At 44.8% G+C, this 12,275-nt stretch overlaps 1 protein-coding gene across 1 annotated transcript in view; it reads left to right on the forward strand.

Annotated features, from left to right (window-relative positions):
- The first annotated feature begins 7,895 nt into the window (after positions 1-7,895).
- The window catches only part of LOC115109801 (phosphatidylinositol phosphatase PTPRQ-like), a 42,098-nt gene continuing 37,718 nt past the window's right edge, over positions 7,896-12,275 (forward strand). Inside the window, exons 1-4 of the mRNA XM_065009766.1 lie at positions 7,896-8,451; positions 8,548-8,659; positions 9,717-9,825; positions 11,466-11,580. Of these exons, the coding sequence (XP_064865838.1) occupies positions 8,398-8,451; positions 8,548-8,659; positions 9,717-9,825; positions 11,466-11,580 (390 nt within the window). The 5' untranslated portion in view covers positions 7,896-8,397. The remainder of the gene's footprint in view (positions 8,452-8,547; positions 8,660-9,716; positions 9,826-11,465; positions 11,581-12,275) is intronic.

Below are 12,275 nucleotides of genomic sequence, written 5' to 3' on the forward strand. Positions count from 1 at the left end.
TTAGACATGTTACCTTGGCGTTCCTGGGCACAAGGACTATGGTGGTCTTCTTGAAACATGTAGGTATTACAAACTGTGTCAGGGAGAGTTTAAAAATGTCAGTGAAGACACTTGCCAGCTGGTGAGTGCATGCTCTGAATACGTGTCCTGGTAATTCGTCTGGCCCTGCGACCTTGTGAATGCTAAACTGTTTAAAATTCTTACTTACATTGGGTACATAGAGTGAGATCACACAGTCATCCGGAACAGCTGGTGCTCTCATGCATGGTTCAGTGTTGCTTGCCTTTAAGCAAGCATAGAAGGAATGTAGCTTGTCTGGTAGGCTTGCGTCACTGGGCAGCTCGTGGCTGGGTTTCCCTTTGTAATCTACGATTGTTTTCAAGCCCTGCCACATACCATGAGCATCAGAGGATTCAATCTACCTTTATTGACGTTTTGACTGTTTGATGGCTCATCAGAGTTCATAGCGGGATTTCTTATAAGTGTCTGGATTAGTGTCCTGCTCCTTGATAGCAGCAGCTCTAGCCTTTAGCTCAGTGTGGATGTTGCCTGTAATCCATGGCTTCTGGGTGGAAAATATATCCATGGCTTCTGGTTGGAATATATAAGTACTGTTACTGTGGGAACGATGTCGTTGATGCAGTTATTGGCGGCCTGCATACTCACAAGCCATGTCACTCATTGAGCCTGTTTGGGATGCTCTGGATCGACGTGTTCAACAGCGTGTTCCAGTTCCCGCCAATATACAGCATCTTCGCACAGCCATTGAAGAGGAGTGGGACAACATTCCACAGGCCACAATCAACAGCCTGATTAACTCTATGCGAAGGAGATGTGTTGCGCTGCATGAGTCAAATGGTGGTCACACCAGATACTGACTGGTTTTCTGGTGTTTTTCATGCCCCTATCATTTTTTTAAGGTATCTGTGACCAACAGATGCATATCTGTATTCCCAGTCATGTGAAATCCATAGATTAAGGCCTAATGAATTTATTTAAATTGACTGATTTCCTTATATTATCTGTAACTCAGTCAAATCTTTGAAATTGTTGCATGTTGTGTTTCTATTTCTGTTCAGTCTATGTCCTTGTTCAGCCATGAATCCGGGAAACATAGTATACAGTTCTTCAGGTCCCGTTGATAGGATAGTCTCGAACGGAGCTCGTCCAGTTTGTTCTCTAGTTATTATATGTTTCTGAGGGTAGAGGTGGTTTATTTACTCAACCGTCGTAGTCTCATCAGGGAGAATCTCCGGGACTTGAAAGAGATTAGGGCCTAGTTTGGGATGAGCAGTACATCCACAGCTGCTGCCTCGTTGAAAAGTCTTCATCTAAATTGAGGTTAGTGATTGCTGTTCTGATGTCCAGAAGCTGTTTTTGGTCATACGAAATTATGGTGGAAATATTATGTACCAAAAAAAGTCAAGATCAGCGTAAAAAAAACACACACACAAAACAGAATTGGTCAGGCAGCTATCCATCTCTGCAGCGCCATCTCATGTGAGTTGGCACACATTATATAGATACTTGGCCGCATATCTATAGAATATGTTAATATGTGTGTGTTAGGTCCAGAAGGTATGTGTTCAGAGGGCAGTGTTCTCTGGTTTGCTACCAGGCAGGCTGTACCACTTCTTTCTGAGGACAGAGAAAGAGTCCTTCACAGACAGCCCCCCTGCACACACACACACACACACACACACACACACACACACACACACACACACACACCTGTCTCCCTGGCTCTGCTTAATCGGTGTGTGTGTGCATGTGCGTGTATGTTAGCTCCCAGTCCAGTGGAGTTTTTTATCCTCAGTAAGACCACCTCGTCTGTGACAGTTGGCTGGGGCCAAGCCAGCGGCGATGTCAAAGGCTTCATCCTGTCAATTACAAACCAAACCTCCAATCAGCAGCTGAACCTCTCTGCCCAGGAGACATGGTGAGTCCTGCCCTCCTGGCACACTGTCCTTATTGGCTGATCTAGCTGCCCCTTGCTGTCTGGGTAACACTGGTTGTGTTTGTGTGTGTTTGCATGTTTGTGTGTGTGTGTGTGTGCGTGCGTGCGTGCGTGTGTGTGTAGGTCCTACAGGTTTGAGTGCCTCTCCCCAGGAAGCCATTACACAGTAGATGTTATCAGCAGCAATGGAGAGAGGAGGAGTACAAATGCTTCTGTAGACATCAACACCAGTGAGTAATGGAGACACAAACACACACCAGATATTTGACTGGCAGCAACTGTGAGTTATCTTGGGAGGTTCCAGCAGGAACTGAGGAATTCAGAGTTTATCTCCAGTTTCTGTTCCAGGTTAAGTTCAACTGCTTTTTTTCTACATGCACACACACACACACACACACACACACACACACACACACACACACACACACACACACACACACACACACACACGCACACACACATGCACATACACATTCACATACCTACACACACTACATATTAACCACATACATGAACCCAGTACGATTAATTAAGATTGGTTGAGAGCGACGAGGGGAATGTTGATTGACTGATATGACAAAAGATGTTCTGATTGGTGTTTCTCTCTAGTCAAAGGAGCCCCACAGGAAGTGCTGCTGGTGGAAGAGGATGTGACCTCATCAGTGTTTGTGAGCTGGGGAGCTGCCGCAGGGGGGTGGAGGGGTACAAGGTAGTACACCGTCCTGTCCTCTCCCTTACTCTCTCCTTTCTCTCTCTCTCTCCTATTTTCTTCTCCTCTCCTTTCCTTTCATTTCCTCATTTCTCCATAATTTATAATTTACATCCCCTGACAAATCATTAACAATGGCAAATCATTAGCAACAACAGTCTAGGTTTACCCATTCATAATAAGCCCTTTACATACACAAATGCTCAAACACACAGTCATCACTCGCTCTCTCTCACACACTAACGCACACACACACATAGAATGAGTTCTTCGTCAGAGGAAGCAGGACAGATGGGTCAAGTAACACTCAAGAGAACACACTCACCTGGTGGTTGCCTAGTGATCGTCGTCAGCGCAGATTGGCTCTGGTTACCGGCCATTTAAAGATGTATGACCCCCCCACAGCCACTGCCAGGGAGAATGACCAAGCACAATACACACACGCACGTACACACACAAACACACATACAGACAGACTTACTGCTTTATTCTGTCCAGATAAACAGAAATGCTGTTCGCTCTATGTCATTGATTTGGGGTTTGTCACTGCCAAAACAACATTTGATTTTGCCCAAACAACATCCCACATTTGATTTGGTCCTCTAATGTTTTGTCTGATTGTGTGTGTTCTTCTTAGCTACTGTTGTGTCCATCAGGGGACAAGTCGTCATGTCGTGAGATGCTGGTCCATAGCAACAGTCTCCAAGTTGGAGGTTTGACCCCAGGATCAGATTATGACATTACCATCCTTAGCCTGCTGGGATCAGACACCAGGCAACTTGTCATTACACAGTTCTCCATACGTAAGACACAAACACACACACACAAATCAACCTCTTTGTGGCAACTCTAAATGTAACTGGCCATATCAGGGCCGTATCAGAGTTCCTAGTTGTAACCTTTGAACCTCAGATATGTGGAGAGACTGAGACAGAACTGAGTGTGAGATAAGCCAGATGAGACGTTATACTAATGTGTGTGTGTGTGTGTGTGCTGCAGGTCCGGCTGGTGTGTGTTCCCTCGCTCTCCTCCATGTTAACTCTTCCTGTGCTGTGGTGAAGTGGAACGCTGCCATTGGCCAGTTTGACTTCCACAGGGTAACTGTGGGAAATGGCTTGCATTCACACACGCTAGTGGTTGAGGCACGGCTGTAGCTACAACATGAGTGTGGGGTGCATCAGACAAGAAGTGGCAGGGACAGCAGCCTCCCTGACCATAACCACAGGTACCTGAGTGCAACACAACTATTACTGAACTAAAATATAAATGCAACATGCAACAATTTCAATGATTTTAATGAGTACAGTTCATATAATGGAATCAGTCAATTGACACGAATAAATTAGGCCCTAATCTAAGAATTTCACATGACTGGGCAGAGGCGCAGCCATGCGTGGGTCTGGGAGGGCATAGCCCCACCCACTTGGCAGCCAGGTCCACCGACTGGGGATCCAGGCCCAGCCAGTCAGAATTAGTTTTTCTCCACAAAAATACATATCTCTATCTGTCCCTCCCTTCATCTCTCTCCCTCCCTCTCTCTCTCAGTACCGGGCCGTGTGCAGGGTGTGTGTATGGTGAGTGTGTCTGCTCAGAACTTCTCTCTGCGTTGGGAGCAGTCAGAGGGGTGTGTGGACCAGTACCTTGTCAGCCTGCTGCCCATCCAAGGAACTGTCTCTGTCTACCACAGACACAATGGACACGTACAGGTACACACACACACACACACACACACACACGCACACACACACACACACACACACACACACACACACACACACAAGGAAGCAGTAGATGTTATCAGCAGCAGTGGAGACGAGAAGTTAACCTGCTTCTGTTAACATCACACACACGAACATACTAGCACATACAGTGGCTTGCGAAAGTATTTACCCCCCTTGGCATTTTTCATATTTTGTTGCCTTACAACCTGGAATTAAAATCGATTTTTGTGGGGTTTGTATCTTTTGATTTACACAACATGCCTACCACTTTGAAGATTCAAAATATTTTTTATTGTGAAAAAAAACCCAGAAAACTTGAGCGTGCATAACTATTCACCCCCCCCAAGTCAATACTTTGTAGAGCCACCTTCTGCAAGTCTCTTGGGGTATGTCTCTATAAGCTTGGCACATCTAGCCACTGGGACTTTTGCCCATTCTTCATGGTAAAACTGCTCAATTTCCTTCAAGTTGGATGGGTTCTGCTGGTGTACAGCAATCTTTAAGTCATACCACATATTTTCAATTGGATTGAGTTCTGGGCTTTGGCTAGGCCTTTCCAAGACATTTAAATGTTTCCCCTTAAACCACTCAAGTGTTGCTTTAGCAGTATCCTTGGGGTCATTGTCCTGCTGGAAGGTGAACCTCTGTCTCAGTCTCAAATCTCTGGAAGACTGAAATAGGTTTCCCTCAAGACTTTTCCTGTATTTAGCAGCATCCATCATTCCTTGAATAATTTTTTTAGATTTTTTTGTTGTTGTTGAATTTGACCCCCTTTTCTACCCAATTTCGTGGTATCCAATTGTTAGTAGTTACTATCTTGTCTCATCGCTACAACTCCCGTACGGGCTCGGGAGAGACAAAGGTCGATGCGTCCTCCGAAACACAACCCAACCAAGCCGCACTGCTTCTTAACACAGAGCGCATCCAACCTGGAAGCCAGCCGCACCAATGTGTCGGAGGAAACACCGTGCACCTGGCGACCTGGTTAGCGTGCACTGCGCCCGGCCCGCCACAGGAGTCGCTAGTGCGCGATGAGACAAGGATATCCCTACCGGCCAAATCCTCCCTAACCCGGACGACGCTAGGCCAATTGTGCGTCGCCCCATGGACCTCCCGGTGCGACAGAGCCATCATTCCTTCAATTCTGACCAGTTTCCCAGTCCCTGTCGATGAAAAACATCCCCACAGCTTGATGCTGCCACCACCATGCTTCACTGTGGGGATGGTGTTCTCGGGGTGATGACAGGTGTTGGATTTGCACCAGATATAGTTTTTTCCTTGATGGCCAAAAAGCTCAAATTTAGTCTCATTTGACCAGTAGCTTCTTCCGTATGTTTGAGGAGTCTCCCACATGCCTTTTGGCGAACACCAAACGTGTTTGCTTATTTTCTCTATAAGCAATGGCTTTTTTATGGCCAATCTTCTATAAAGCCCAGCTCTGTGGAGTGTACAGCTTAAAGTGGTCCTATGGACAGATTCTCCAATCTCCGCTGTGGAGCTTTGAAGCTCCTTCAGGGTTATCTTTGGCCTCTTTGTTGCCTCCCTGATTAATGCCCTCCTTGCCTGGTCTGTGAGTTTTTGTGGGCAGCCCTCTCTTGGCAGGATTGTTCTGGTGCCATATTCTTTTAATTTTTTAATAACGGATGTAATGGTGCTCCGTGGGATGTTCAAAGTTTCTGGTATTTTTTTTATAACCCAACCCTGATCTGTACTTCTCCACAACTTTGTCCCTAACCTGTTTGGAGAGCTCTTTGGTCTTTATGGTGCCACTTCATTGGTGGTGCCCCTTGCTTAGTGGTGTTGCAGACTCTGGGGCCTTTCAGAACAGGTGTATATATACTGGGATCATGTGACAGATCATGTTACACTTAGAATGCACACAAATGGACTTTATTTAACTAATTATGTGACTTCTGAAGGTAATTGGTTGCACCAGATCTTATTTAGGGGCTTCGTAGCAAAGGGGGTGAATACACTGCTCAAAAAAATAAAGGGAACACTTAAACAACACAATGTAACTCCAAGTCAATCACACTTCTGTGAAATCAAACTGTAACCTTAGGAAGCAACACTGATTGACAATAAATTTCACATGCTGTTGTGCAAATGGAATAGACAACAGGTGGAAATTATAGGCAATTAGCAAGACACCCCCAATAAAGGAGTGGTTCTGCAGGTGGTGACCACAGACCACTTCTCAGTTCCTATGCTTCCTGGCTGATGTTTTGGTCCCTTTTGAATGCTGGCGGTGCTTTCACTCTAGTGGTAGCATGAGACGGAGTCTACAACCCACACACGTGGCTCAGGTAGTGCAGCTCATCCAGGATGGCACATCAATGTGAGCTGTGGCAAGAAGGTTTGCTGTGTCTGTCAGTGTAGTGTCCAGTGCATGGAGGCGCTACCAGGAGACAGGCCAGTACATCAGGAGACGTGCTCACCAGAGGTAGCCTGACTGCCATTAGGTACCGAGATGAGATCCTCAGACGCCTTGTGAGACCATATGCTGGTGCAGTTGGCCCTGGGTTCCTCCTAATGCAAGACAATGCTAGACCTCATGTGGCTGGAGTGTGTCCACAGTTCCTGCAAGAGGAAGGCATTGATGCTGTGGACTGGCCGGCCCGTTCCCCAGACCTGAATCCAATTGAGCACATCTGGGACATCATGTCTCGCTCCATCCACAGACGTTGCACCACAGACTGTCCAGGAGTTGGCGGATGCTTTAGTCCAGGTCTGGGAGGAGATCCCTCAGGAGACCATCCGCCACCTCATCAGGAGCATGCCCAGGCGTTGTAGGGAGATCATACAGGCACGTGGAGGCCACACACACTACTGAGCGTCATTTTGACTTGTTTTAAGGACATTACATCAAAGTTGGATCAGCCTGTAATGTGGTTTTCCACTTTAATTTTGAGTGTGATTCCAAATCCAGGCCTCCATGGGTTAATACATTTGATTTCCATTGATCATTTTTGTGTGATTTTGTTGTCAGCACATTCAACTATGTAAAGAAAAAACTATTTATTAAGAATATTTGATTCATTCAGATCTAGGATGTGTTATTTTAGTGTTCCCTTTATTTTTTTGAGCAGTGTACCACTTTTACATTTTTTATTATTATTATTATTATTTTTTTTTTAAGTTATTTTTTAATTTCACTTCACCAATTTGGACTATTTTGTGTATGTCCATTACATTGAATACAAATACAAGTTGTAATGCAACAAAATAGGAAAAACACCAAGGGGGATGAATACTTTTGCAAGGCACTGAAGCTCCCCCAGACCCAAACCATTCCCAGCCCTGCTCAGCAGCCAGGTGTCAGATAACCCCCAATGTAACCTAACACACACACACACACACACACACACACACACACACACACACACACACACACACACACACACACACACACACACAGGTTGAGTAATAGAGCTCATTATTTATTAGGTAGACCTCCTGAGCTATACCCTGAATCATTTATTCAGTGAAGCTGCTCTCCCCAGAAAGAGAGAGATAGAGAGAGAGAGTGCCTGCATGGAGTTATGTCCTGACTCTCTCTGACCCTAACTTGCTGACGACTGGGTTACTACCAGAGCTGGACTATAACTACTGAAGCTAACCAGTTGCTACCCTGGACTAGTACTACTACTGTAACTTACCTGCTCTAACTGTTTCTACTTTACGGTGGTATGCACCGCCCTGAAACTCTTCAACTCTAACCGACTAACCGTGGCTAACTGTTCTTAACTGTGGACTGGGTTACTACTTTAGGCCTGGACTACTGCACTAAGAACTAAGCTGCTGTAACCTGCTGTAACACTGACCTGCTGTAGCTAAACTGTTGACAACACTGGACTGAAGAACTGTCAACTAGAACTTCACGCTAACGGCTAACTCTGGACTAAGCCCTCTAATCTAGAATCTTTCGATAATGGCTAGCAATAGACGCTAACACAGCCTCTTCCTCTCTAACCTGCTGCCTCTGACCAGCTAACTGTGCTAACTCCATCATGGGCCTCACTCTCCTCCTGCTCATCACCTACCTGGGATACACACACTCACAGGTTAGACTGGCGAACACACACACACACACACACACACACGTCTGCAACCGCATAGTTGTGTTGTGGTCATGTTCTGACCATGCGGTCTCTCATCAGGCTGATGTATCCAGTATGAGTTCTCGAACAGCGTTTACAGTCATGGTGACTGCCGCGTCCTCCTCCAACCTCAGCCCTCCGGTCAGCCGCATTATCAACACCAACGAAACCGGTGAGTCACAAACACACACACATGCACACGCATACACAAACACTTTAATGTGTGACAGCCAAACTGATAGTGCTCTGAGGAATCGTTGGGTCTGTTCTGCTGCTGCCCTCGCTTTATTATCTCCCACACAGTGTGTGTGTGTGTGTGTGTGTGTGTGTGTGTGTGTGTGTGTGTGTGGTAACTGTAGTCGTGCTAAGCAGGATGAATGATGTGTAGTGAATGTCAGTGAAATGCCAGAGCTCTCACCAGAATAGAGCAAGCTGGTCACACACACCCACACCCAGTTGGTTGACCAAACATACCAAACAACAACAGTATCTGCAGTATCTGCAACAAGAGTAAGGGAGACCGGGGCTGGTTGTCTCAAGGGTTAGTTGTCATAGTTTTAATTATTCCCAATCTAAATGGACCTGTGTAATATTTTTAAGGTTAAAATGCCTGATTTAAAAAAAAAGAACTCATCCAACTGGTCAACTCACACTCATGACAAATAATTGAGGTGTGTGAATCTATGTTTTTCATAGGTGAAAGTTTTAAAAAATAATCTTGGAATTTTCTTTGGAAATGTTTGAATTATGTGAGTATCCATGAACAATTATGGGTTGTAGAAAAGAGAAACAGGGGAGATATATTTCAAGCCTATCCATTTTCTGTCACACACCCACACACCCACACACGCATACTGTAACACACGCATACTGTAAATACTGTACACTCACATTTACACAAAATGTCATATATTATTCTTACAGCATAAAATGCTGAATTTTGCTAGGAATATTGTTCGATCAAAGAAAGGCTTTGCTATTTCTAAGACTGTATGGTATAGTGCTTAATTTCCTGTTACAAAAGGAATAAGCTACTAGCAAACATAGTGGCAACCAACCCCGGTCACCTCCATCTTTCACAACATCCTCCCAATTTGTTGAATGGATTTACTTGTTAAGGACCTTTATGTATGGATTGGATGCTTTATGATGACATATTTAATAGAATTTCAGGAGATTTTGGTGAATATGGCTTGAACTACTTCTTCTTCCTCCTCCTCCTCCTCTAGCCCCAACATCCCCACCTACCAATCTAGAGGGAGAGAGGGTAGGCTCCAATGGGATCCTTCTGTCTTGGACCATGCCCTCTGACTCTCCCATCGACGGTTATGTGATCAGGTAAAGAGACATACTGTATGATGTAACCCCAGATTAAGGTGGACTAAGCCGTGCGTCCTCTAAAACACAACCCAGCTAAGCCGCACTGCTTCTTGACACAACGCCCACTTAGCCCGGATGCCAGCCGCACCAATGTGTCAGAGGAAACACCATAGACCTGGCGACCATGTCAGCATGCATTTCACCTGGCCCACCACAAGAATAGCTAATGCACGATGGGACAATAACATCCCTACCGGCCAAACCCTCCCCTAACCCGGATGACGCTGGGCCAATTGTGCGCCACCACACATGACACACACACTTACCCCACCAGGACCTCTATATCAGGAGTTGTGAAAAGAAGGCCCGGAAAGTCATCAAAGACCCCAACCACCCAAGCCATAGACTATTTTCTCTACTGCCGCACAGCAAGAGGTACCGGTGCATCAAGTCTGACACCAACAGGCTTTTGAAGGGCTTCTATCCCCAAGCAATACGACTGATAAATAGCTAACAAAATAGCTACATGGACCGAGTTTACCTTGTATCTTTATTGACCTTTTATTTCAATCTTTGCACTGTCTCTATGCACACAGGGCCTTACGCAGTCACACAGCCACTCCAACACACACACACACCCACTCCATCATTTGCTCACTCACACATAATGCACATACATTTATACTGACTATACACCCCCACACCCACTCACATACAAGCTGTTGCTACTCTGTTTATCTTACATCCTGTTGCCTAGTCACCTTACCCTTTACATATCTACCTCCATCATTCCAGTATCCATGTACATGTAAATATGGTACTTTTAAAAATATTTCCTATATATAGTATGCTTACTTACTTACTTTATTGTGTATTTAATATTTCTTATTCTTACTTTTCGTGTTTTTTTTCTTTCTAGTAATACATTGTTATTAGTTATTGCATTGTTGGGTTTTGAGTTTGCAAGAAAGGCATTTCACTGTACTTGTGCATGCGACATTTAACATGCCACCAGGGGTCTTTTCACAGTCCCCAGGTCCAGAACAAATTCAAGGAAACATACAGTATCATACAGACTCATGAGTGCGCAAGTGAACAGCAAACCTGGTTTCAAAAAACAAATAAAGCAACACCTCACAGCAACACCTCACAGCACAACGCCTCTCCCCCATGTGACCACACTCACATATGGGCGTCAGCTAATGGGGGAAATGTATATGAAGTGTATATGTATATGAAGTGCAATGGGTTTCTTTAAAGGTTTTTAGTAATGGCAGCAAATTGGAGTTTACAGTGCAGGCTTGATCTGGGTCGGGAATAACACTATAAGGGGAATCGGTTGTTGATATTCCACTATTATTTACTTCTAAATCAAATGTAAATAAAGTTGTTTTTATATCATCTGGTGGTTAGATTTTGGTCTCCCGAGTGGCGCAGCGGTCTAAGGTACCGTATCACAGTGCTAGAGGCGTCTCTACAGACCCTGGTTCAATTCCAAGCTGTATCACAACCGGCTGTGATTGGGAGTCCTATAAGGTGGCACACAATTGGCCCAGCGTTGTCCGGGTTTGGCCAGTGTAGGCCGTCATTGTAAATAATAATTTGTTCTTAACTGACTTGCCTAGTTAAAAATAAAAATAAATGTGTATCTATTTCAGGTACAAGGAGATGTGTCCATATCCAGATATCACCTTCAAAGAGGTGACCAAGCACCTAGATGTCCCTGAGACCCTCCTCAACCTCTTTTTACCAGGATCTACCTATAACATTAAGGTAACACTCAATCAGTACACATAAGTACACTGTAAATCCCAATGTGTTGTCATTACTCAAAGCTCTTGAGGAAACCTGTTGCACTTCAAATATCTGAGTACAGTTACTCTAAGTGATTTTGTAGTCATTACTCAAACCAATAGATTCACTGTGACCCTGTAGGGCAGTAGTCACCAACCGGTCGATCGCGATCTCCAAGCCTTTTGTAGTCGATTACAAAACATTTCTATATAAAATCAAACGATAAAGCTTTGCGTTCCTATTTTTATTTCTTGTTTCGCGCTGTTGGCAGTAGGTGCAGTGGTGATTTTAGCATGTAATTCTTGGTGGGGCAAACCCCCAAAAATGTGGGCATATGCATGCCAGCAAAGGCACTACACAACACAACACTAAACAATACATTAGTTGCCCTGTAATGGCGACAAACGGTGCCCACAAACTGTTAGGACAGCAGTCCCAACACCTTACCACTACGACACTTGGTTATCAACAGAGCCTTGTCTGGCAGCGAAACAGTTAATTCAGCCTCATTTACTGACTTAAAAAAACAAAGGTGATATGCCTGACTTGCTTAAACAAATGTGGTTTCTACTGACAATTGAGATGTACAAACTAAGGCATAAGGGGACGACAAGCGGATAAGACGCAATTTGTAATTTCGATTAAGACATTAATAAGCAAGCCACGACGGACGT

This window comes from Oncorhynchus nerka, linkage group LG25, assembly GCF_034236695.1.
Source record: "Oncorhynchus nerka isolate Pitt River linkage group LG25, Oner_Uvic_2.0, whole genome shotgun sequence".
Classification (NCBI taxonomy): domain Eukaryota; kingdom Metazoa; phylum Chordata; class Actinopteri; order Salmoniformes; family Salmonidae; genus Oncorhynchus; species Oncorhynchus nerka.